Genomic DNA, 27,952 nt, shown 5'->3' on the forward strand with positions numbered 1-27,952 from the left:
TTCACAGCAGCTGGAGGGCCGCATGTTGGACAAGCCTGCTTTAGAATGAAAAACATCTGGATGCGAGTTCCGGCGTTACTAAAAATCGCACCCTGCGAAATTAACTGCAAAATGCATGGTTTTTTGCAGTTTTTCGCATCTCCTTAAATATGCAATTTCAGAAAACCGTGCGATTTCAGACATTTTTGCTGGAAAAAAATCGCCCAAAAAAACATCTCATTAAATGTCACCCCTAATGTCAAGGGTATTGCAAAGATATAAAAAGATGCAGCTGTACTGGGTCAGACTTTAATTTGCCCCTGTATTGACACCTACAAAGTGGCAGTTTGAGGGGAAGGAAGTTCTTCAAGCAGTAGAACTATACCTATATTTAATCTCCTTATGATAGACCTACCTAATTTCTGTTAATGATTTTAAATATGGCTTCGGGAAGTCACTCTGACACCTATAAGTAGTATAAACTTTCTTTCTGGTCTCTGCTCAGCTGTTCCAGAGTTAAACCATTTGTTAGTGCAGCCACAGAGTTTTTGAAGAAATGTAATAACAAAACAGGCCATCACTGATGTAAACGTAATGGATCGGCGATGATGCTAATGGTACTGGCTAGTATTCAACAAAATCAGCTCAATACAAATTGTATTAATGATGCAATGTAGTTACTTGGAAAAACAAATGAGCAGGACAAAGGTGTGTGTTATATATATATATATATATATATATATATATATATATATATATATATATATATATATATATATATATATATATATATATATATATTTTTTTTTTTTTTTTCCTTAGTAATATGTGGCCTATAACAATGCTGTTTTGCACCATACTGTAATATATAGCTAGGTGTCAGTGGCACTCCCAGGCAATAAAGACAAAGTCCATTTGTCGTGGTGCCGTCCTTGAACAGGCTGTGACCCACAGCCTGGTCTAGATATGTACTTGTAGCGGCGGCACTCGCGCAATAAATCAAACAGGAGACTTAACTGTCAACAACGAAGTCTTCTACACCTTGATAAAGAAGCCGCACTGGCTTGGAAACGTTGGTGACAGCCAAGTCTCCTGTTTGATTTATTGCGTGAGTGCCGCCGCTACAAGTGATATAGAGAATATATATATATATATTTCTCACAGGTTATCGGCGGCACTCGCAGGACTTTGAAAGAAATAGACACACAGACAGTAATGTCCGGGGGCAACGTTTCGGTTTTACTTAACCGTTTTCAAGCTCGAAAACCTGTGATTGTATGGTGTGTGTGTGTGCACACTCTGACTAGCACCCAAGCACAAAACTATCATACTTATTTAAGGAGTGCCGATCGATAAAAGGAAAAAAATAAATATATATATATATATATATATATATATCCAATTAGGCGGCACTCACGGCAATAAATTCAAGTAGACAGCAACGTGAATTCCAACGTTTCGAAAAACCTTTAATTTTTCGTCATCAGGGTACTAATTGGACCCCTATACAGTGACTCCCCGAGCGGAGGTATCATGGAGGGCACCGGCCTGACTTATTAAGTCGATACGAGAGTGCCATCCACTACGGATCTCTATCTATATATATATATATATATATATATATATATATATATATATATATATATATATATATATATATATATATATATATATATATATATATATTAGATTTTGCTTCACGCTCGTCTCTGACTGATAGGGTGAGACGCACACCTACAACACATCATACCTTGTTTGATGAAGACATTTGGATCTTAATATAGACTGGCTGCTACTTAATATGTACGCTGTTTTAATCCTTCCTGAGGGCTCTATAAACCACCTTTTCTATGCTCCATTAAATAGCTCATACCATCCGCACGATCTACATATGCGGTAAGTGACTTATTTATTTGCCCAAGCATATTGTACAACTGAAGTGACATTTCCCAAGTTTTAATACACAAAATACTGCTTATGCGTTCCCCAGTGTGAGTAATGTATAAGTATTTTGAGGAGAATCCATACTGCAACTACTCTGGTGCACATAGGCTCTATAACCATCCATGATTTGATTTAGCAGATTCTCGCTCTAATAATACAAAATAGAGTATAAGCAATATATGTGGTGGTCCAACAATGGCCAGCATAGTGTACACTCTATTATGAGCAAAAGAGAGAGTATGTTTGATCTGTGCTTCTATGGCATGTAATCCCAACCTCGGTCCTCAAGGTACACTAAAAGTCCAGATTTTAGTGATATCCATGTTTGAGCACAGGTGATTTTAATTAGTACCACATTTACTTTAATTGAACCATCTGTGCTCAAGCCAGGGTAATTAAAAACTGCAATATTAGTGTGCCATGTGGATCAAGGTTTGGAATGCCTGCTCTGTGGTATGGCAGTCCTGTGTTTAAGACTGTTATTTTAATAACTGCATATTTGGGCTTAGATCTTGTTTCTCAATTTTTGTGGGAATGTCCTAAATGTTGGACGTTGTGAGGTACACTTATGGCATCATAATTATATGGATGTAGTCATGATGGATCTGACCAATGGTTAATGTCAATTTGAGGCTTATTACTCCCTGTACTTCGATGTTCCTGTTGACTTGCAAAAATAGCTTAGCTCAAATTCTGTCTTTGAATGCAATCTGAATTTATGTATGGTCGTACACTTGGGACATTTATTAATGTGGAGTCTAAGAATTATGAACGATGTATAGACGAAAGAAATAAGTTATTCTGTTGTCTGTTTTACAGGGTCCTTTCCTTTTGTTTGTTCCTTTTCATGTCTTCAAAGGAATGTAGTCATTAGGTTGACCATAACACTTGACTATCAGAATGTTCATATGTGACATGCTGACATTAGGTTATGCTGTGGATGGGAGTATTAGGGAAACAGGGACTGTACTTATTGGAACACTATTGCATCCGTTGACTTAGCTGGAACACACAGTAACATAACTAGTTTGACCTGAAAGACGCTACTGGGAAAAAGTAAGGTTACTGCTGGGGCCCCAGGGACTAGATGTTCATATTCTATTATGTTGGCATTATGAATGTTTACCTATCCTACATAAACTTTCAGCAGGAAAAGCTAGGGACGGATTAGGGCTATCTGCTTATGAGATGTAGGATACATTGCCTCCAGGAGGTCTGGTGGATATTCAGCATGTAGATAAATGACATCTCTGCTTTGATCAGCTGTGCTAACTTTTATTCTTGGTCATCTACGATGTATTCTAGTAACTTTACCAGGTCAGTTCTCTATTTAGATGGAACCATAAGTTTATTGTGATGTTTATTGTTTGCATTCTTATTACACCAGTATAACAGCACTTAGTTTTGAATTACATGAGATATTGAGCTTTTTATAGAATTGGTAAACTCCATGTATACAACGGTGATTTACCACATACCCACAGTGCACCAAATCTTTGGATTTAACAGCTGGCAGAACTTTTGTAGACATTAGGACTGCATATAAAACTATGGTCTTATTGCTTGTATCCCATGTTCTGCATCTGCACTATTGAATGCTAGGTCTTTTTTTTTTGGGGGGTGGGGGGGGGGGTTCTGTTTTTTTGTCTTTTGTAATGCACTGTGAAACCTTGTGGCACCATATAAATATAGGTCAATGATCATTTATTATTGTTGCTATGTTTAGAATTGCAATAGGATTATTTTGCTATTTTAGTAGGATTGAACCTGTGGTTTTAAAATACTAACCAGTTTTTGGAAAATAATTGCATACAAATGGTCAACTTGCAGATAGCTTGCATCACTTCTGTTACAGCTGCTTTATGTAAACCTACAGCATCATTTTAAGGTGGCCATAGACTACTGCGATGTATAGCAGCAGTGTATGGCCATGAAATCTAGTTTTGAAAGAGTAGTAAACATTTGGTTTATAACCTTTAATACATAAGTTCCAATGTGTCCATATTGTGATATTCCAAATTCTGTTAGTAACCCTCTTATTAGTGCAGTTACTGTTTATTCTAGTGGTCATTGTCAGTTTTCAGCTGCATTCTTTCAAGACATGTGTTTTTCTGGTTCATAGCAATGATTAACTCAACGAGTCTGAATTTAAAGTTTGCGTTGTAGTAACTTGTATATTTGATAACTGAATCTGGGAATCACTGCGGCATAAATGATCTGTGACGTCTCCATAGACTATTTCTTATATGTCTCTAAACATGTTACCAGCTGTTCCAGAACTTAATTTCACTTTTTTTATTTTTTTTTTTTAAATGGAAAAACCGCTATACAGTATAGCCTGAAATAAAAATCTTTATATGATGCAGCTTACATCCATGGCATAACTGTATGTAACAAAAGCATTATGTAGAAATTGAACACTCTGGATCCCATATTACGCCATATTCTACATCGATTGACTCTGGCCCATATCCAAACACACTATCACTGGTGCTTGATGCTTTCTTCCAGCAATATGATATGAATGGTAATCTTAAACCTGTGTCATAGAGACCTTCTGAATTGAAAAGGTTGCAAATTACTTTGTATGGTGTTATTACGCTTTACATGCACAAAGCATTTAACACTTTGATGTGCCAATATTCACATGTTACTTTACATTATACAAGCATTTTACTTAACAATGCATGCCTTTTTTAACTCTTTATTTTTGTAAGACAAGGGGCAATAATTGTGAAGTTTAAAATGGAATGTATTTACTAATGCCATTCTAGTGCCAAATTATCTGTAACAGACCAATTTAGTACAGTATAAAACATAACTTTATGATTATTGACTTGTTTAGCTTTTCAAATTCCCATTGCACCGTGGCTTTTTTATATTATATATTTTTTTTATTTTCTTAAGTTGGGTTTTCTACTTGTATATTCGGATTCAGGTGTGTTCTTTAGTAATTGTAGATTTATTTTATTTAAATATCCTTAGGTCTACACCTGCAGGCTGTATGCCATGTACTGTTAAGGAACCGCCAGTATCTGACACAAAGGCGGCTCATGATATGGCTTTTCCAAATAGTCTGTTCATGGAAAACATTGTGGAGGAGAATGAAAGATGGCTGCCTGATCTACTATCACTAGACACTATTGTGGCTAATCCTGCAGAAGAGCACAAGGCATTTTTGCTAAATAAGTTACCTGTAGAAAACCGAGTGGATCCTTGGTGTCCAGAGAACACTGCAAATGCACAAGTTAATAGTAAGGTACCTTTACTACTAGGCTGTGAGACAGAATGTGGTTCTCATTTTGGAAATGTTACGGAGGTCTCTTTGTATACAGAGGAGACAGCGATGACCTCTGTCTACACTGTCCAGTCTGTGTTTATTCATCCAGCTCTGATCACTGATGAACATACAGAATTGGTTACACCAAATCATTTATACCCTCAGCTGTTTCTCCAAACCCTCAGAGATCCTCTTCAGGCACTAGTAGCAGATGAGCCAATACAGGTTGAGGCTATTCCTACAGTGGATACAGAGTCTCAAATAATAACTTCCACGGCACACCATTGCACTACATTAGTAGTGGATGAACCGTTTAGTGCAGTTGGTGAACTTTGTAAAAGACTGTGTACCGGGTCACCTAGTGGAAATATATGCACTCTACATCATTTGGATACTTCATCACAGCTGCCAGTAGAGAGCTTGGCTAATACTGGGGTGTCTGTGATCTCCGTAATGGATTCTGCAGTTGAGTTGCATGAAAATCTGCGGTTTGCTGAAGTGCAGAATGAGCCTTGTTTGACTGCTTCCTATGGGTTGCATACAGAGTTGAGTAATTGTTTAGCCCTGGATAAATTAACCATTGTACCTGTACATCAAACTCCAGCAAATAACGAAATGGTCACATCCAGCAGTGCATCTCCGGTTAATTTGACTGACTCACAAGACCAAGGTCAACAATCTGCTAAAACAGATTGGTTCAGAGGTAAACGTAAGCACTGCTGGTCTCCAAGCCACCCACCAGCCAAAAGACAACCTTGCCAGTTGCAGTCAGCACCTGTGTGGGTACTTCACGAGTTTCCCAATGCAGGACAATGGCCAACATTGCCTGTTTTTACAGATTGTATGGTAAAGAACAGCAGTGCTATTACAGTTGATGCAGACCCTTTCCACACTTCCTGCTTCAATCCGAAGCTTATACAGTACAATGCCTCATCTGATTCAGACTGGGATTCTCAGCTTCCTACGCAGCAGTATAATGTACCTCAACAAACTGCTCATTATGGAGACCTGAGGACAGCCCAGATCAATCTGAGTAAGAGCAAGTATGCCAAGCGGCTCTACTCTGTGTTGGCCCATGACCAAACCCACCACTACACAGATGGTGACACTGCCACACTCCTCTTATGACCTGAATCCTCAGGAGGTGGCATCTTGACAGGAGATGGTGACCTGAGCAAATAAGACTTGTAATTTGTGACCTCTCCATTGGTATCTATCTTTTCTATCCTCCTGTAGTGCTGCATTTTTTTTTCCTAGTCTATTTTTGTCTTGTTTCCATTGTGTCCATTACACTACATATTTTATGTCTCTTGCTCCCTCCTTTCTGCACTTTCCGGGATGATGTTTTCTCGGTGAGCCCTCTGCTTCTTCCCACAGCTATTAACTGCATCTTAATGACTCTTAATGGCTTGGAGAAGTTCTGGCAGCCTTTTAAATGTCAGTCTCCTGATCCTGCCAAGTTCTAGATGCTTTTAACAAATCTGATCACTGCAGACCTATAAGAATAGGGGTATTCAGTGCTCTGTCAAATCGAGGAATGCAACTTCGTAATGACGAGACCTAGTCAGCCTTATATAAAACAAAGGGACTTTCACCAGGATCTGTTTAGTGGGCTAAAGGATGATTCCCATATGGCGGAAGCATGAATACAGTGCCTATTATATGACTTGCATATGTAGTCAGCAAGAAACTACTATATTTTAAGGAAACAAGTGGTTTATATGTTACTTTTATACAGAATTTGATTTGGGTCAGCGTTCTTTTTTTAATAACTCCAAGTAGGGAAACTGAACTGCACTAGTCAAGGCAACAGTTTTTCAATTTCATTGCACTATTGTTTGGGTGACTTAAGAAACCATTGGGCCATTAGTGACCACTGCTATGACTGTGCTCCAAGTCAGACTCCTATTTATCATGCTTGGAACTATGGCACATGCATTTTTAGTAATGTAAACCAGTTGCACTGAATGCATATGTACAAAGAAAGAAATGCTTGTTAGTTTTTATTATTTTATTTATTTGTTTTTTTGTGGGTAGTTTTTGTTTTTTGCAACTTTGGTATAGCAGGCTTCATTTTAACTTATGTAAAATTCTCATTGGTTAGCTGAATTAATAATCGTGAGCATGTAGCTTACCAATTCACTAGTAACCAGATATATTGCTGCAGTGCTCTCTATTTCTTGTCAATGATGTCATTTGGTTTCAAGTGAATCGATAGCCTGTATTCTCCTGAATAATCTGCACACAAACATGCAGCTGTGATAGATGTAGACTACAGGTTATTATTATGAATGCATTATTAATATTCCATTTCTGTCTCCACCGTATGAACATGTAATACAAATAAATTTCTTATTCTCTTTAAGTATTTATTTATTTATTTTTTTTTTACTTAATTTCTCTTTTTACAAGAAGGCAATCCTATAGTAGAAACATATGTTAGAAGTAATGTTTATAGCTTTACAATAAAAGTTCTGATATTCCGTAAATGTTCATTAAGAAAATGTAATTGTTTCCAATCACCTGTTGGTATTAGTGTTTTTTATGTTTATTTTTGCCTTTTTTTTTTTTCTGCATGGTCAAATCTCAGCCATGGTTTCCTAATATCTATAGATTTTGTAGTAATTAGTGTTTTTAGCTTGTGAATACATTAAGTTTTATTCTGCCTCCCACTTCTTGGCATACTAGTGTATATTTTTTATTTTATACACCAGACCAGGGGTGTCCAACTCATGGCTCTTAAGCCACATGCGGCTCTTTTCTTAATGAGATGGCGCTCCCACACACATGGTTCTGCAGCTTGCCTTCTCTGAGTGTGCACATTAAAAGGAGGCAAGTGGCAGTGCTGCGGGTGCAGGATCCGGCATACAACAAAGTAGAACGCAATCGCTGTCGGCTCTTTCAGCTGCCCACTGCTGGGCTGATATGCCGCTAATCACTCTGCTGTCAGCTGAGGTGTCACAAGATGGTTTTATTTATCATAAATGTGCTGCTTGTAGCTGGGCCACAACCAATTTAAAAATGGGCAGTGGAAGCTAGATCATGGCCAGTTTTGTGCGTGGTATCTGCTTGTATATAATATATACCTATGCACAAGACGGTAATAATTGTTCTGTGGTGATTTTGTAATATTATTGAACAATAACATTTGCACACACACACACACACTACCACCAACAATGTATCAACTACACGACAAAGTATATAGGCTGTAAGCCTCAAATAATGGCCTAGTGTTTCTGACATTCCATATTCTGTTGAATCCTGTTATTAGAATTACTTTATATAACTAAAAATATCGAGTGCAATTTGGACTCAAAGCATACAAATAGGTAGTGCTTCAAACTGTGACAGTGATAGGCATGTAATGTTGTTACAGGCTAAATGTATATTTTGACTGTTGTAATAGTAGTACTTTGCAATATAATTATGTACATAATTAAAAAATATGTCTTGCTATCTATCCTGTCAAACATACAGTAGGTTATGGCAAGATTCTGGGGACCTCCCAACGGATCTTCAGGTGAGAGCCATTGCATGCTTTACTAGGTTTCCAATACTAATCAACAGTTATGCTGTGTACACACGGTACAATTTGACATTCAATTTTGAGTATATAGTCAAAATTGAATCGGGATCGTGTAGACATCAGATGGAGATAAAACATGTTTTTAAGCTTTCTATCCCAATTCGATGCCGATGCGCGCTCCCGTTCAGCTGAACTCGAAAAGCCAAATAGACAGTGCAGCAATGACTATATAGTGCAGATTGAATGTAGATGGTATGAATTGTATTTAAATAGCACTTGAGATAGCAAAGATTGCATAGCAATTGAATCTTATGGTGTTTACACTCGGTTGACGGACGTTCTATGCCATTGCATCAGAGATCGAATCGCACGGCAAGCCAGAAGTCACGCCAGCAATTTCACTATGTAGTACAGATCTGTACTATATAGTTAATGCAGCCCTGTCTATCTGACTTCGATTTGTGCGGTGTGGGAGCATGCATCGGGACCGCAAGGTTAAAAAAAAAAAAACCTATGCGATTTTTGACTATATAGTAAAAATTGTATGCAGAAATATACCGTGTGTACACACCATAAGCTTGTTGTTGTTTTGTTTTTGTTTTTTTTAGAAATTTAATTGTTCATTATAGCGCAAATGACCTCCAGCCGCTGAGGGGTTGCATTGCTTTCTCCTACATTGTCTGCCTTGTTTGGTAGTGGGCACAGGGATGTGGTTAGAGCCTTTGTTTACTGTTCCTCCATGGTTGTTTTCCAAAATGCCCCCACCCTTCCAGTGGGACTGAAAGATAACTTGTCTGATCTTTTCTAAATCGTTCTCTTTCAGATAAACAAAACTTTGTGAAAGCTGAATCTATGCTAGGAGGGGGGGAAACAGCTGTGACATGGGTGGAATAGTAAAGTGTTTTAAACATGGTTTACATTTTATTTTTTTTAAGACCTTTTTCCTCTTCAGCATCACTGCTTTTGTATTTTTTCATTTAGAATGCAGAAATGGAATGTGTTTTCTAATCCATAAATCTTAACTTGGAATCCGAACTCTTCACAGGATATAAAATATACAGTGTGAACATTAACCTGGGCAGCACGGATGGTGTAATGGTTAGCATTACTGCCTTACAGCACTGAGGTCATGGGTTCGATCCCCACCATGGCTCTAACTGTGCGGAGTTTGTATATTCTCCCCGTGCTTGTGTGGGTTTACTCCAGTTTCCTCCCACAATCCAAAATATACAGATCGGTTAATTGGCTTCCAACAAAAATTAACCCTAGCATGTCTGTGTGTGCGTGTACATGTGGTAGGGAATATAGATTGTAAGCTCCACTGGGGCAGGGACTGATGTGAATGTTCAAATATTCTCTGTAAAGCGCTGCACAATATGTATGCGCTATATAAGAAACTGTTAATAAATAATAAATAAATAATAAATTAACCTTGTCTCATATTTTATTACCAATAATTGCCATATAGACTACACATTCCTTGTGTCTGCCTATAACAAAATACTGTATATCTTTCTACAGATAAGTACTTAGTTGGCTATGTGGCTGGTTGGTATACAATCTTGTTCCATGGAGTGGGGCATTTAGAACTATGCACTTATGCTTCCGAGCTAATCTGTTTGCTAACCCATTTATAATTTCTGCATTCCGTAATCCTCTTATTAATTATCCCACCCAAAGATGATACTGAACTCATTATTAGCTAATGGTTGTGTGGGTAAATAGAGAGAGAGAGAAAAGCGAGGGTTTGAGTTTGGCATTACAGAAAGTTTTCTGTGCTCCCTTTCATGCCGATTACAGCCCCCTCCACAAAGATCTGCGGTTTAAGAACAGAAAGTTCCTTTCTTGGACCACTTGTCATTTAGACTTCTAACATCTAACTTTTACACTTTCAGGCAGCACATATCATGTATTAAAGTTGACTATTGTGTATGATCTGCCTAGGGGGAACTACCATTCCATAGATAAAACTTCAAGGTCTTGTATTTCTTTGAGATGTACTGTAGCAGAGCTTGTTAGGCTATAAAGCTTTTTAAAATGTTGTATTTGCCCTGCTTTCCTGCAGTGTTTAGTACACTGATTGCCTGTCTGAATTTTTGTACACTGACCTATCAATGTTTTATTTTTATTTTATTTTCTCCTTCAACCTATACGGGACAGTGAAGTCTCTTCTACATTTAGGGATAGAGTTGGCATCTGAGGAATCGTCACTTTAAGAATATGTGGCAGGCTCCTCTCCCTCTCGTAGACTTCAGTAGCCAGAGGAGACGGATCCTAGGACTCCTACTGGGGGACTAAGTTTTTAGCCTTTTTAAAATAATTTTTTATGAAGTGAGGACAGGCAGACAGAGGAACTTGACCCAGTCCACCAGCGCACTTGTGCAGGGGACATGCCACAGTTGCATACGGCGGGTTCCCTTTGGTGGCTGCGCACAGCGTACCTATAAGAGGGTTGTAGGTCTGCATATGGACCTGGATGATAACGGATGCCAGCCTCAGGGGCTGGGGGCAGTTGTCCTCAATTGCCAGTTCCAGCAGGAAGCAAAACTACCTGTCAACATCCTGGAAATCTGAGGTATTTATCTAGCTCTGATTCGGATGGATCTGCTCCTAAAAGGTCGAGCCATCAGAGTGCCATCAGACAAAAACTGATGCAAGGCATGCTGGGATGTGTAGTTCATCAACACCTGGAGGGCCAGTGTTGCCCAGCCCTGGTTTAATACATATATTTGTATGAATATAAGCAAAGTGTAATGTGAGTTTTTTTTTTTTTTTTTTTTGCTGTAGATTTGTCTTTTTTTGGGGGTTATTTTTCCTATTCCATGCCTTGGAATATTTGTTATATTTTTTATTTAGTTACATAAAACATATGCTACATAAGAGAGTGAAGATTTCATAATTGCAAATGTGTGTTTAAAAAACATGGTCAAACCATGTATCGTGAGTTACCAGTAGGAAAATCAGTAGTTTCTTGAAGACTACTGGAAGTTTTGAAAATATTTTATGCTACATTTGGAGTGTGCATTTAATGATAATTATAATATAAAATAAAAATAAAATATTTCATTGTACTTTTTCCGTAACATCCAAATCAGCATACACTTCTGAGTCAATTTGTAACATGCGTTACTATGGAATGACCCTTATACATGATGTGTTTTATGTGTGGTAGGATGTCATGCAGTCGGCAGATTTACCAGTGTTGGTCGACACATGAAAAAGTTTTGCAAACCTTAGGTTGACCTGGTCAAAATGTCGACACAAGTTTTACACTTTAAAATATATATATTTGACCATCCACGTGGACATACAGGGAGAATAGAATAGTGTGCTGAGCGAAGAAGTGCACTTTTACGGGGTCTATGTCAGCGCAGGTCAACAGATGTCCACCTAAGCCATGGCAACCTTTTTGCTGTGTTGTACAATATTGGTTGACCTATTGACTGTCGACTCATATGTATGACCCATACTTGTCCTGTTAAGGTGCGTACACATGGGGACAATATTGGCTGAAATCACTGGCAATATGGTCGCTGAGCGACCATATTGGCAGTGATTTGGAGTGCTGCTGGCGATAAATCGTCAGCTGCGCGCTCCCGTGTGTACTCCCTAATGGTCGCAGGAGCATGCTCCTGCGACCAGCAGCCTTCCCCGGTGCAGCGCAGATCAGTGCTGCTGCTTCCCCGTGACAGCAGACGGCTACTGCTGCTCCCTCCCACTCTGTGACAGCTGCTCCCTCCTCCCTTCATGTCTCTCTCCCGCCCCGTGACAGCAGCTGCGTCTGCTGCTCCCTCCTCCCTTCAGGTCTCTCTCCCCCGCCCCGTGACAGCAGCAGCGTCTGCTGCTGCTCCCTCCTCCCTTCAGGTCTCTCTCCTGCCCAATGACAGTAGCAGTGTCTCCTTTTCATCGCTGTTGAAAAGGAGACACTGAGCAATATGATTGCTGCCGATATATTGCTAGCAATCATATCGCACCGTGTGTACACAGCATTAGGGCTGGAGTACTTCTCTTAAGGATGGACTATGAAGAAATCTTTCACACTTCATTAGAAATGCATCAGTCAGGACAGTGATGACCTAGAATCATTAACGGGTTGAGATTTTTGCTATTTGAACAGCAGCCTATAGCATTTAGACTTTTAGGGATGTAAGGGATAGAAATGGATGAATGCAGTATAAATGTGATGATCTCATAGGTGACAATGCCATGTTCAAACTCCTGAAACTCGCAGGTCTTCCAACTTCTATGTAGTGCATCATTTTCAAGTTATTGCGCCTAATCAAACATAAAAATGGTTGGGAAAGCCAGGAAATGAGAAAGTGACCATAGCCAATATCACTGATTGAAAAGCTACCCAAATCACTTATAAATCAAATAAAAACTAAATAATGAAAATTACAATTTATAATGTCATATATCTAAAGGCTGCAGGGTGTTTGGTGCACACAACTACTCAGTCTAGGCCCTTACACTGCACATTCTGCACTGGTAGACTATTCTGAACTTGACCCAGAGTGCTGTACAGATCACTTGAAAATGGTGCTGGAGAGAAGATATCTGCATGATGACTGCCCCTCCTCTCCTGACCTGCCCTTAACTTTTATATCTAATATTTGATACTACTGTATAGTAAAAATATCTGGGAGTTGAATACAGTCTGTGACACCTCCCATGATATCTCTATCATGTTTCATTTACAGCAACATTGGATATTTTGGTACTTGTTTCCTAGCACGGCACCCATCGCATAAGATTGTATGCCTTAATTAAGGCATACAATCTTATGCGATCACATGCAATTGAAAAGATTTTTAATTTTATGTACAATATCGCATCTTATGGATCTTATGCATCCATAAGATGCCATAAGATAAAAGATCCATCAACACCAACCCGAAGCATGGCGAGCGGCGGCACGCGTCCTCCGACCTTTTCATACCCCCCACTATCCACGTCAGCGTGGAGTTCATTTTATACAGTGTGGCAAGCACAACGAGCCACCGAGCCCGAAGCGTGGCACGCGGACTACTTCACATATATTCCACGTCCGCTCGCCACGCTTCGGGCTCAGTGGCTCGCTGCGCTCGCCACGCTATATAAAATCATCTCCACGCCAACGTGGATAGTGGGGGTATGAAAGGGTCGGAGGCCGTGTACCGCCGCCCCTCACGGGCTTGCTGCGCTCGCCACACTTCGGGTTGGCATCAATAGTGTGGTGTTAACAATGGGGGGGGGGGGGCATTTCACCCATGAGGGGGGGTTAGCAATTAAAATTGGAGTTTTGGGGGCTTTTTACATTGAAATCAATGTAAAATTGGGTCTCAGGGACCATTTCACATGGATGAGATTTTTACATTGGAATCAATCGCATGCATCTTATGCTGCACAAACACATAAGATGCATGCAATGCTTGCGATATCGGCCCGACACATACAATCGAGATCGTGGGTGCCGTGCTAGGAAACATGTACCGATATTTCATTGCGCACTGCTAATGGTGTCCATTAATTGATGGCCACTATTTTATAGTCCCAAAGACAATGGGCCTATATTATGTGTACAATGACTTGGTGTATGTGTATATTCAAGATATGGTGACTAGGGCAAAGCTAACCTTTACACCAGTGGTGTCAAACTCATGTCTCTCCAGCTGTTGTGGAATTACACATCCCAGCATGCCCACCACAGATTTTGTGTAATGGATTGCTAAAACTGTGGCAGGGCATGCTGGAACAAGTCGTTCCTCAACAGCTGGGGGGACATGAGTTTGACACCAAGTCCTTATAGCCCTGCTGTGGTTGCCTGATTAGTGTATTTTAAGTTCTTACACCTTGTATATTCATGCAATTTTCAAAGTGGGAGTGGCAAAGTCAAAATGTATCCACATTAACCTCCGTACAGTTGTTTGAGGCACTTTTCAAAAAAGAATGGTGTTACAACCGCATTCATGAAACAAACATGCAAGAGATCCTTTTCTATTTATCAGTTAACATGTATGAATAACTGTTCTGCCCATTTATGTAGTGAAAAGTTAATGTGTGTACTTTTTAACCCATTTCCATTTTTCTCCCAAAACTTTTTTGACAAAGTTGTTGTTGTTTTTTGGTGGCCCATTCTCCTCATTCCCTGTCTCTTTGGCTCATTATCTGTACCAACTTAACCTTTTGAACTTGGCGGTAAATGTACTAGCCTGCAACTTGCAGATATCAGCGGGTTCCCAGGGAGTCTGACTATTGTTTTAAAGCAAAAAAGCCAAAACCAACTTTAAAAAAAAAAAAATATGACTAAAGCTGGAAGCCTGCATGTGCCTGTAGTTTGCCGGCTGTTACATTTACCCTTAGTGTTGCTCCTCTCTATATTTTCCCCCTCCTACATGTTAGCATGTATGTACAGTTTTTTCATCCTCTTGTTAAATGCAGATATCAAAGTCTCAAATTAATTATTCACATCTCACAGGTAGGAAACATTCTCTAGAAATATTCATAATTTATGCACCACTGTGCATTAACCACAGGGATGTATAGTTTCCATATTGTTATACACAGCACCTGCATTATTAATGTTGCTAGTAATGCTTTCTTGCCTCTATTTCCATTATATCAATAAAGTATGCTCAGAAGCTCCCATGAATGGATGGATGCTGGTATGAAGTGGAGTAATAAACTACTACTTTGTTTTTCTATAGCGCAGCTTTAAAACTTGCGTCGTAGTCACTTACATATTTCATGTACTGTAAGTAGTTTTAAATTCTGAATTAAGACAAATTATTGTGAACCATTGCTGATTAGACTTTCCCCTCATCATTTATTTTCTTGATTGGAGACAATTGTTGTGTGAGGAAGGCTGTTAAGGGTGCAGTGTTATTAGAGTGCACACCTGGTTGTACGTGTGTTTAGAGTTACTGTTCGGCTGTATAGCCACGGCTCTTAGATTCAGAGTGCTCAGGCGACAGTGTTGTCATTTTTACATCAAAGCTGGAGTTTTATAGGAGGAAAACAGAAAAACAATATATCAGCCATCTCTACTCCTATGGAGATCTGGACTGCTGACAGATAATGTCTAGTTAGACTATCAATAGGTTGACTCCAAAAGGCAGACATGCATTCGACAGTGACAAAAGTTTGATGCAAGTAAAATGTCAGCATGAGTTTTTCACTATCTCTCTTATTTATTGGGGGGGCGGGCGCAGAGTGAAGTTGGGCAGCGCCATCAGGAGATATTGTTATGTTTATGAGCAGCTTGTCAAAGATTCCTGGAGCCATGGCTGGAATTGGTGGTTTCTCACTTCTGCCATCACTGCAACACATAATGTGACTCTGCCCTTAACCAAGATTTTTTTTTTTTTGTAATATATGTTAAATAGTTCATAAACGCATAATCCTACTGTTACTTACCAACAGTTAAAACTGGTAGTTTCACATATCGATTATGAGCCTAAAATGGTTATATAAATTAGATAAAGGTTTTTGTTTTTTTTAATTAAAAATGATATACTAAAATCACCATTAAGACCTCTTTGTGATAAAGACCCTCAAACACACGCACACATACACACATTCTTCCTTTGTGCATCTCTCCTGGTTCTTTCCTTTTGCACTTGATACAAGATGGGTGTTTGGATGCTAATTGGGTCTCTATTCCATTTTTATGTTCCTGAAATGTTAATGTTTTAGCTGTTTTAACAACATTGTTGTCTTTCCAATGTATCCTATTATTAGTTATGCAAGTAGAGGAAAGTTCTTAGTTGCACTCTAAACACCTGCAAAAAATAAATTGGTTTTATTACTAAAAAATGGGGACATGCTAGCAAGACAAGCCATGTTTTTCTTGTTTCTGTGTAAGGATTCCTCTCCATTCTAAATGCACATTAAGTATATGCTTTCACTACACTCTAGAGAAATGCATCTTCCCTGGACAGTATCTTCACTCTGTATTCATGTAGATATAGCCCATTGTCCAGGAAATGTCTGTGTAGGATATAGCCAATGTCGTCACATCATACCAAAAAGAGATCCAACCATATCCCTTCTGTCTCTCTCCTGCCCTGTCACTTCAGAACCCACCCCAAAAAGTTCCTATATTCTGTGTTTCCCAGCCTCCTCTTGTCTTTTAGCCTCCCTTTTTTCTTTTGGCTCCACCCCCCAACCCTGACCTATTTCTACCAAGTCCACACATCTGTTAATGAGGATACTGTGCTGTTCTGTCTTGGCAGACAGCTCATGTCCTCTGCAGTGTTCAGCCGCTCCATCTTCATAAAGATATAGTGCTAAAGCAGTCCGCCAGTGGCTTCTCAGGCTCTGCTGCCTCCTCTGTACCTCATACATTTTGTCCGATTTTTATTTTAGACATTAATGAGACCTACTGTGGTATGGCTACTAATTTCTTCATGATATACTGTAATGCCCCATACTGCCATACTTTCACCACTAAGCCCATCTTACAAGGACTTTCTAAAAAGTAATGATGCAGCGATAGCATTGAAAAACATGTAAACATGTCTAGGGTGTATTCTCTATATCAGTGGTTCCCAACCCTGGTCCTCAAGTACCCCCAACAGTGCATGATTTCCAGGTCACCCAGCAGGTGCACTCATTATTCAGACACATTTCAAAAGATCCACAGGTGGAGCTAATTAGGTCACTTGTGATTCTGTGTGGAGACCTGGAAAATGTGCACTGTTGTGGGTACTTGAGGACCAGGGTTGGGAACCACTGGTCCTCCAAGTGAAAGGGATGTGACAGGCATCTTGTCCCTCCTAATCCAACAACCCCCCCCTCCCAGTACAAACAGGTCTCTTCGCAACAGCATTGGCAGTGATGGATCTTCAACTCACCAGTCTTCAGCACCGGTTCTATCACCAACAGTGGCAGGTCTCTTGTGCCGTGGCACTGGCAGTGGCAGGTCTTCTTTTGATTGGTGCTGGTTGCGCCAATTATTTTGCTCCCCCTGCCACTGGAAGGAAGTATGGGACATTGCTGAACCTTAGGTCCCCCAAGCGTCCGAGCCCCATGCAGTTGCATCACCTGCACTCTCTGTAGTTACTCAACTCATCCCTGAAGGAATTTCTGACTATATAAGTGAAGAATGAGGGCTGTGACGGAATGGTTATTTAATTCACAAATATATACAACCTTTACAGGTGATAGCAGGCCGTTAAAGTTTGGGCACACTGGCACTTGTTCTCAAAGTGCCATCAAGCCAAGGCTGGCTTGCTGAGACTTGTGGGCCTCCTATAAAGAACTGTATTATTAACTTATTTTTACTATTAACTTTGCTCAGGCATGTTGGGAATAGCCCTGGACTGGTTGTTCCTAGACCCATTTTTTTAAGGGGCGGGTTTGACTTTCAGAGGAATTCTGGCCATGGATTGACCCATTTAGGGGTGATTAACATTATGGCAGGGGCCCAATATAGTGTGTCTCCTTACTATAGCATTATTTTCCTGGTTGGTTTTCATAGTGATCTATGCATTGCTTGTCTATTGATTAGCTTATATTTCATAGCGGGTGCAATACGCATTGCCTATAAATAGGAAACATCACTGCAAGTTGTCATTCAGAATCTTCCAGGAAAGATTCAGCAAACCCCACCCTTTAGTAAATGCTACAATTGAATTTAAACTGACAGCAGTATTTAGCAGGTTCTCAATGACACTAAACCTGCCGTTTAGTTAATTTAGCCCTTAGTCTCTGAAATGTGCTCACCCCATTTACCAGTGCGGGCTGGTGATCGGTGCGGCGGAAGATGCTCAAATGAGCGCAGCTCCATCTGTACATACAAGAGTAATCTTTATTTATAAAACAAAATTCACCATTGCACAATTCATCATCCAATGGGCAAGGTAAATTCAGTTCTAACCCTCCACACAACAACTACAGATGGAGGCTAGATTATTATTATTATATACAGTTTGATATATAATGCAGCATATTCCGTTGCGCTTTACAATTGGAAACAACAGTGATTAAACAAACTGGGTAGATACAAACTGACATGGAGGTAGGAGGGCCCTGCTCGCAAGCTTACAATCTATAGGGATAAAAGGAGGGATACAGAAGGATAGAATTCCATAGCATGGCAGTCCCATTAGATTACAAGACAGTCCTGGTGAAATTGCTCTACAGTATCTGTATTGTAGTGTGCAACTATCCTATATTAGCAACGATGCTGCTCAGCAATAGCCGTAGGACACAGGGGTAGAAGCCAACTCCTAATAGAATTGGCACTGGACAGTGTATCTAAGGCGCAGAGAGATACAGCCATCTGCTGGAGCACGCATTGCCCTGTCACAGGGCTTGTAGATAGTGCTAATATTACGAATGTTATATACAGAGCTGATGCACAGGCAATCTTAGCCCAGGGTTGCCTACTTTCTGGGTACCACCTCTGGGAGAGGGCAGCCAGTTGAGTGAGGTAGGGGGGGTGGGGCAGCCGTCAAATCATCCTGAGTGGGGGCGTGGTCAGCATGATCGTGGCCACGCCCACCACCACCATGCAATGCCGGTCTTTCAGGCATTACACAGTGCAGTGGTGGGGCATTGGTACAAAGATGTGATTTGTGTAATTTGCTCCCACTGCCCTCCCTGCCAAGGTGGGGGGGGGGGGGGGGGGGGGGGGGGGCACATTCCAGTAGGCCCAATTTCCAGGACCCTCCCAGCCATTCCGGAAGGGTAGGCAACCCTGTCCTAGCCCTATCGTATACTATTAACGGGCACTAGGCAGATCGAGGATATGAAACATTTGTTGTTACAGTTGTTGCAGTTAATTGATACATACACTGTTTACAATAATTGTGCAATAAAACAGCAACACAATGAGTGTTGCGGGAGTGGGGGGGGGAAAAGAAGGGTATTGGGGGTTTTTGAGGGTTTTCCCTCTGATGCGGATGGATTCTGGGGGGGCAGTTTGTTTTTACAGTACAGTCCCGATGTTCCCACGGCTGCGGCGTCCCGCTGTGCCGTTCCTTAAGTTAACTGTGCTGGTGCCCGGCTGCCGGAGGCTGCCCGTCAGGTGTTCTAGGCTCGGAGGGTGGTGGGGAGTTCTATCTCCTCGGCGTGAGCGGTGTTCTGGCTTGCTTGGGTAAGGGGGCTGTGGTGGTGGGTCTGGGCGCTCCGTGTGTACCCTCTCCCTATCCAGCCGGCAGCCAGAGGTGTCCGGTGTTGAACCGTATCCCCCGGCCGTCTGGCGCTGTGGGTATGGGACGTGGAGCGTCTGGCAAAGGCCGTTGGCAGGGGGAGCTTTTGATCACTCCTTCCCGCCCCGGTGCCTTGCCTACGGATCCACCAACTCACCTGCTCCCGTTCCCTGCGTCGCTTGCTGTTGCCCGTCTTGTAGCGCTGGCTGGATGGTGTCTCGTGCCGCGGTCTACCTGCTGACGTCACCGCTCCGTGCCCGGCTTTGTCCTTCGTGCGGCAGTCTTCTCCCTGGTTCCTCCGCTTGGTTCTTACTCGCTTGGGTATGGATTGTGTGGATTGCTGTAGCTTCTCCAACGCGTTTCAGCCTTGTGCTGGCCTTCTTCTAGGGAGTTTGTGGTATGTTTCTGTCCACTCCTAGTTATAGGCAGTGGGCGGGTTCTTGGGCGGGCTTGCGTGCTGATTGGTTGAGGTTTCTTGCTTCATGTTGCCATGGTTACGCTGGTTCAATGTCAGTCTTTTTCAGTGATCCTCTGTTGCAGGTATATGGCTGGTGAAATGTCATGCTTTCTTGTGATGTTCTTTTGTGGAGACAATTTGCAGATGTCGACCGAACCTGCAACAGAGGATCACTGAAAAAGACTGACATTGAACCAGCGTAACCATGGCAACATGAAGCAAGAAACCTCAACCAATCAGCACGCAAGCCCGCCCAAGAACCCGCCCACTGCCTATAACTAGGAGTGGACAGAAACATACCACAAACTCCCTAGAAGAAGGCCAGCACAAGGCTGAAACGCGTTGGAGAAGCTACAGCAATCCACACAATCCATACCCAAGCGAGTAAGAACCAAGCGGAGGAACCAGGGAGAAGACTGCCGCACGAAGGACAAAGCCGGGCACGGAGCGGTGACGTCAGCAGGTAGACCGCGGCACGAGACACCATCCAGCCAGCGCTACAAGACGGGCAACAGCAAGCGACGCAGGGAACGGGAGCAGGTGAGTTGGTGGATCCGTAGGCAAGGCACCGGGGCGGGAAGGAGTGATCAAAAGCTCCCCCTGCCAACGGCCTTTGCCAGACGCTCCACGTCCCATACCCACAGCGCCAGACGGCCGGGGGATACGGTTCAACACCGGACACCTCTGGCTGCCGGCTGGATAGGGAGAGGGTACACACGGAGCGCCCAGACCCACCACCACAGCCCCCTTACCCAAGCAAGCCAGAACACCGCTCACGCCGAGGAGATAGAACTCCCCACCACCCTCCGAGCCTAGAACACCTGACGGGCAGCCTCCGGCAGCCGGGCACCAGCACAGTTAACTTAAGGAACGGCACAGCGGGACGCCGCAGCCGTGGGAACATCGGGACTGTACTGTAAAAACAAACTGCCCCCCAGAATCCATCCGCATCAGAGGGAAAACCCTCAAAAACCCCCAATACCCTTCTTTTCCCCCCCCCACTCCCGCAACACTCATTGTGTTGCTGTTTTATTGCACAATTATTGTAAACAGTGTATGTATCAATTAACTGCAACAACTGTAACAACAAATGTTTCATATGTAATTTATCGTTTATGTGACTGCACCATTTGAAGTAAAATTGTTTTAAAACCAACCCACTGCATATTCTTTCAAATCAGGGTCAGCCACACACCCCACACCCAAGGAGCGGAGCGCTACACTAAAACCCCCCCCCTTTTTTTGTAAGTCATTAACCGACCCGGAACGGTCAACCGGGCAGTGAAGCAGCTAGCACCGCACAAGAGAGGACAGTGCGCAGACTACCAAAAAACTTTAACAGATCGAGGATATGTCTGATAACATATATATGTGGTAAATGGATAAATGTATGTGGCTGCTGTCAAAACCTGACATATTAAAAGCAATTACACATAAAGGAAGTACTTACAGTATACTGTATCTGGTCAAATAACTTCTTAATCAATATATTCAAACTATCAGTCTGAAACAGATTTGATGACTGTGACAGAAATATAAGTCACGAATCTGTATGTTCATTAAATTGTATTTTCTGTAGAACACATTCTTCTTTCTCTGTCTTCTAATATAAATATGCTTAATGCAATATATATTTATTATCTGACAATGCTACACTTTTGAATAAAAACTCCTTTGGCCTGCTATGAGGCATGGGTAAGTAAAACAAGACATTTTTTCCCTCAACACACTGAGCAATGCTAGTAACCAATCTAGAACACTACATGATAATAGAGGCATATAATGATACAATAAAGACACTGTTACCTTATGTGAATATGTTACTAGAGATTGAAACAATTGTGATACTTACAAATCGACTATTTCTAGTCAAAACAAACAATGTATACAGTGACAAATTATATAGTGCCAGATAATAGGAGATATACTGGACATTTTATCCTGTTATACTGAATATAGGCAGTGGCCACTTTTATTTTAATGCACTTTCTTCTATTCTTTTGTCACTTACTGTATTTTAATATTTCACAATTATATCTACCACAATAAAAGTTCTGTTTTATTTGTCATTCCAAGACTCTCATCTCAGTGCATTCACACTACTGCTTACTTTTTTCTTGTATGGATGTGTTAGCTCCACACTAGTAAGCCCGCTGGAACCAAAAGCTTCTAAAGCTAGTCTGCTACCTACTGTGTTTGTGCATGTGTAAGAAAGAGATGTAGTTTCACTCTCTGCCAGCAGATGGCAGTGTTTCGGAAACTCACGGACACTAGACATATATAGATGATACCGCTAAGACAACTGCATAGTCTACTTTACACTCCCCTCATGTCTCCACATTCCAATCAGATCACCCCACATGACATCTTCAAAGATATGTAGCGAAAACAGTACTTACAATAATTTTGTTTCCCATGAGAAAACATTATATGTACACTTAATTTACTCTGTCCTAGTTATTATCTACTGGGATGCTGTCATCATGTAGCTGGAATATGTAAAATGTAGGCATTCTGCATAATAAGCTGCAGGGTTGTGCTGCAGGAAGGGGCCCCACTGATGTTTCCAGGGCAGGTAAGTGAAGCCACTTCACCTCAATTACTGTAGTATCAACATTCTAATCATATCAACATTATGAATACCTGTACTGGTATATTCTAATTGCATACTAACCTGAATGGTGCACAGTAGCCAAGTTACAGTCCTAAGGTCCTCTGGCCGGTGGTCAGGATGCTGGCTTTCAGTATGTAGATACGGCCATCCCTAAAGCTGTCAGCAGACCAGTGCCAGAACATTGAATACCGCAGGAAGTGGATTCCGGAATACAGACAGCTGGCATCTTGATCAGTGAGTATGCGAGGAGCATTAAGGGCAGCCAGAGAAGCTACTAGTGAAGGAAATCAGGGTTAGGCTGGGAGGGGGGGGGGTGGTAAGTTAAGGCACTTAGAAGGCAGATGCTAGGCTGCAGGGCAGGTTGGTTAAGTTTAGGCAGCTGGAGTTAGGATAAGGCACTGTAGGGGGGGGGGGGGATTAGTGGTGCCTATGGAGCCCCGGTTGGAATTCTCCATATTAGGATGCTGGGGTTTGTCTGTTGATTGCCTGCATCCAAAACTCGTGGATGTAGTAAATATACCGCTGTTACAGCTTTCCTGCTATGTGTTGGAGGAAGCAGACCCTGAGATGGAGTTTCTTAGAAGAGGCCACCAAAGAGGATATAGGCCTGTTGTTGAAACAATAGGCCGATGGCCCCTACAAGAGTAAGTATAAGGAATAATGGGACTCATCTGGACATGTACACTAACCCGAATGTTAAGTATAAGGGGTAGAATTATTAAGCTCAGTGAAGTGATAAAGGGGGTTATTCTGGTTCACTCTTTCTGACAAATTCCTTCTTAGAAGGACAAGATCATATGCACTGCAGGGGGCAGATGTAACAGGTGCAGATAGAATTAGATTTGGTGAGTTATTTTGTTTCTGTGCAGGGAAAATACTGACTGCTTTATTTTTACATTGCAATATAGATCTCACTTTGAAGTAAAATGGGGGCAGAGTGGGGTACATAGTGAATGGGGGTCATACAGTGAAGGAGGGGCAGGCTGGGGGACATACATTGAATGGGGCCGGCTGGGGGAAATACAGTGAAGGGGCAGGCTGGGGGACATAGAGTGAATGGGGGGCAGAGTGGGGGACCATTCTGATGTGATTAATGATTCAAAGAATGTCAGGCTGAATGGTCGGCACCCACACATATACACTTCACCAAATCTGGCCCTTGTCGCAAAAAGTTTGGACACCCCTGCAGTAGTGGATCATAAAAGCAGGCATGAGGCATCTACTTACACCAGAAGCCTCCTGCTGCATTAGCATGTTATCTGTATGGTACTGCACATCCCCTTCCATGTGACTGTGTAATATAATGCAATGCAATCATACCATATATATATATATACACTTGGCGGATGGCGGCACTCAGTAGACGCAAAAAAGAGTCAGGAGACCATATAGTGTCACTATATGGTCTCCTGGCTCTTTTTTGCATCTACTGAGTGCCGCCATCCGCCAAGTGTATATTGTACCCTGTCTCCCACAGGGGTCTACGGAGGGCACCGGACTAAGCTATATGCTTTATTGCTTATTTGGAGTGCCGCAACATGCAAATTTCTCTCTCTCTCTCTCTCTCTATATATATATATATATATATATATATATATATATATATATATATATATATATAGATAGAAAAGAAATAGATAGGGTGCAAATTCAATAAATCTTAATATGAAGGAAAAATGCAAGGTAGAGTTTGTGGAACTACAAGTCCCAAATACCAATCAGCTGTTTCTCACAGACTCTGTGTTGATAGCACTCAGGTGTAGTTCACAAACCGAAAATCCTTATACAAACAAAGAGAACAGGCGCTTCATAGTGCAGATTGACGATGACACAAAGGTATGCAACACGGTAAACACACCAAGAGGGGTAAAACAAATGATTGAGGATCTAGGCAGATTAGAGAAATGGTCAAGAGCATGGCAACTACAGTTTAATGCCAAAAAATGCAAAATCATGCACTTGGGTCTCAGAAATCCAAAGACTCAATATAGTATAAATGGCACTATAATGGAAACTTCAGAGGAAGAGAGGGATCTAGGTGTCACTATTTCAGGGGACTTAAAAGCAGGTAGGCAATGTAACAAAGCAATGAAGAAGGCAAGTCAGATGCTTGGTTGCATAGGGAGAGGTATCAGCAGTAGAAAGAAAGAAGTAATAATGCCACTGTATAGGTCATTGGTACGACCTCACCTAGAGTATTATGTTCAGTTCTGGAGGCCATATCTCCAGAAGGATATAAATACATTAGAGACTGTACAAAGAAGAGCAACTAAAATGGTGCATGGCCTACATCACAAAACGTACCAGGAAAGACTAAAAGATCTTAATATGTATACTTTAGAGCAGAGAAGGGAAAGGGGGGACATGATAGAAACTTTCAAATATATCAAGGGCTTTAACAAGGTACAGGTGGGAGACATTCTTCACAGGAAGAGGAGCAACAGAACACGAGGACATGCACTGAAACTAGAGGGAGGAAGATTCAGGGGAAATGTGAGGAAGAATTTTTTCACAGAAAGAGTAGTAGATAAGTGGAATAGCCTCCCAACAGAGGTGGTAGACGCAAATACAGTAGTACAATTTAAACATGCTTGGGATAAGCATATTGATATCCTTACATAAAAATAAGGATCAAATATGGTTTGAGGTAACATGTTTAAAAAAGGGGCAGACTAGATGGGCCAAGTGGTTCTTATCTGCCGTCAAATTCTATGTTTACACTTTAAAAGATCATTTATTCACAAGTATTCCACACACAGGTATTAAAATGACATCACCAAGACTGGCGGCTTAGATAGCCTCAGATGAAAGCATAAACAAGCAGCATGCAGGCTGGCAAAGATGGATCGGTTACACTCTCCTGAGACTCCGGCTTGTGTGACCGACGCTGAGCCACGCCCCTACGCATTTCGTCATAATGACTTGGTCAGAGGGCTGGCCCAGCGTCGGTCAGCTTCCTCTATATACTCAATACTCGAGTGGCCGAAAAGAGGCCGGGTTTTTGAGTATATAGAGGAAGCTGACCACATTATGTACCTGCCTCTCCACACAACTGATACACACATTTCGTCATAACTTACTTCTGGGGCAGGAAAAATATGGTATCCCACATCTGCTGCTTCACACAGGTTGGTGGTGCAGGACACTGCACCTATCTTGTGGTAAATGCTCAGAGAATTGCATGCTCTCATAAATCTGTGTACACAGTAATATGCAATTAGGATCACAATGTTGGAAAAACTTCCAGGGACAGAGCCAACGTATTGATAGATGGCAGTGTGATAATGTTACAGTATGGTACTTGGGAAATTCTATTGCATGTCCCTGCCAGCAAAAGGGCTAATCCTGGACAACTTCACGCTGGCATGCGGAAAGGGAATACATCAAGAAACGTCAGTTGTGACCTAAAACTACAGTAATGTTACATTTCCTGTGCTACAATTGAGGTTATGGACTGCATGTTTATATATTTACTTGATGTGTAGTGGTGCATAGTTAAGAGGAGCGATTTCCAGTACTAATATTGGTACAGAACAGCGTAGTATTCCTGCGGCCAGCGTAGTCAGTCAGAGCCCGCGTAGTCAGTCTGAAGTAGCATAGTGTTCCCGCGAGCATCCCTGTCAGAATCAGCGTAGTGTTCCCGCTGTGATCTTTTCTCCTTTATTATTAACTAAAATCCAGTTAACGCATGTTGTCATTACTGTCTCCGATGTATGATATGGCAGGTGTGAATGTGTTCCTGAAGCACCCCCACTATCCACGGCGTGGAGTTGACTTCAAAAAGTGTGATTACTGATCCCAGAGCGTGTTCCGCATCCCCTCGCGGGGATCGCCGCGCTTCGGGCTTGCTGGGCTCGCCACACTTTATAACATCAACTCCGCACCAACGTGGATAGTGGGGGTATGAACAGGTCAGGAGGACACGTAACGTGTTCCCTCTTGGGGCTCGCCATGCTTCGGGCTGGCGTGGATAGCGGGGGTCTGAAAATGCCTCCTTTATTGTGCATATGACGCACTTGCGCCCACATACCCCTTTTATGCATGAGGCGCACCTGTGTCTCAGACATCTGGAGCGCCTCTCCACCAGTGCCCACATGATCCCCTCTCTGCCGGCGTCCGCCAGCGCAGAAAATCTGGTGGTTACCGGCACTGTGTGAGAAGCGCTCACTAGACTTGGCATGGACGCCTGGGACAGAGCCGGGCTGCCATGGAGTGACTATGCTAGTCAGCCGTTGGACTACGCTGACAGCGTAGCTAGCCTACCCCTGCGTACGTATGCTAATTGGGCGCCCGGCTAATACACAAGTACACTAATATTTACTTAGCAACCAAGTCTGCCTCATACTTCAAGTGGCATTTCCTCTAAGCTACTGAATGCTTCACTTGGGTATGGATCACTGGATAGACATGAACTAGGTCGACATGCAGGAAGGTCGGCATGGGTTAGGTCATCACAAGCATTAGGTTGACATTGGGTAGTTCGACATTCAGGATTTCACCTATTTTTTGTCCCGAATATCTACACATTCAGGCACCATGCCCGAAATACCTCTTGTCGCTGTTGGCTCATGTCGGCAAAAAAAAGTGAAAAACCCCATGGCGACCTTTTGACTGTCGATCTTCCCCATGTCGACCAAATGCTTGTATTCACTTAACCCATTTTGACATTGTCATGTCGACCTTCATGCATGTTGACCTAGTAGTGTCAACCTAATGCTTGTAGACCTTGTGACCGTAGCCCCTTCACTTAATGTTGCTCTTTTATCATTACACTTGTTTTATTGTACTTGTACAGATCACTCACAAGAAAAAGTTACTTAACAATAGCTGAAATGTGGTGTTCCAGAGCACTGTCAGTCTATGCAGTCTTCATTTTGCTGGATGTACATTCTATACATGGGAGGAGCATTGACTGTTACATGGTTGGAGTATGCCTAAAGCTGAGCATACACTACTGTGATTTCTCACAGCAGTGTATGCCCAGCCAATCACCCGCGAGTCGCCCAGGACCTTC

At 41.9% G+C, this 27,952-nt stretch overlaps 1 protein-coding gene across 1 annotated transcript in view; it reads left to right on the forward strand.

The window, feature by feature from the left end:
• DBF4B (DBF4B-CDC7 kinase regulatory subunit) overlaps nt 1-7,568 on the forward strand; it is a 31,822-nt gene extending 24,254 nt beyond the window's left edge. Inside the window, 2 exon segments of the mRNA XM_083147440.1 lie at nt 4,909-6,285; nt 6,287-7,568. Of these exon segments, the coding sequence (XP_083003566.1) occupies nt 4,909-6,285; nt 6,287-6,359 (1,450 nt within the window). The 3' untranslated portion in view covers nt 6,360-7,568.
• Nucleotides 7,569-27,952: the final 20,384 nt, after the last annotated feature.

This window comes from Crinia signifera, chromosome 6 (genome assembly GCF_055691185.1).
Source record: "Crinia signifera chromosome 6, ASM5569118v1, whole genome shotgun sequence".
NCBI lineage: Eukaryota > Metazoa > Chordata > Amphibia > Anura > Myobatrachidae > Crinia > Crinia signifera.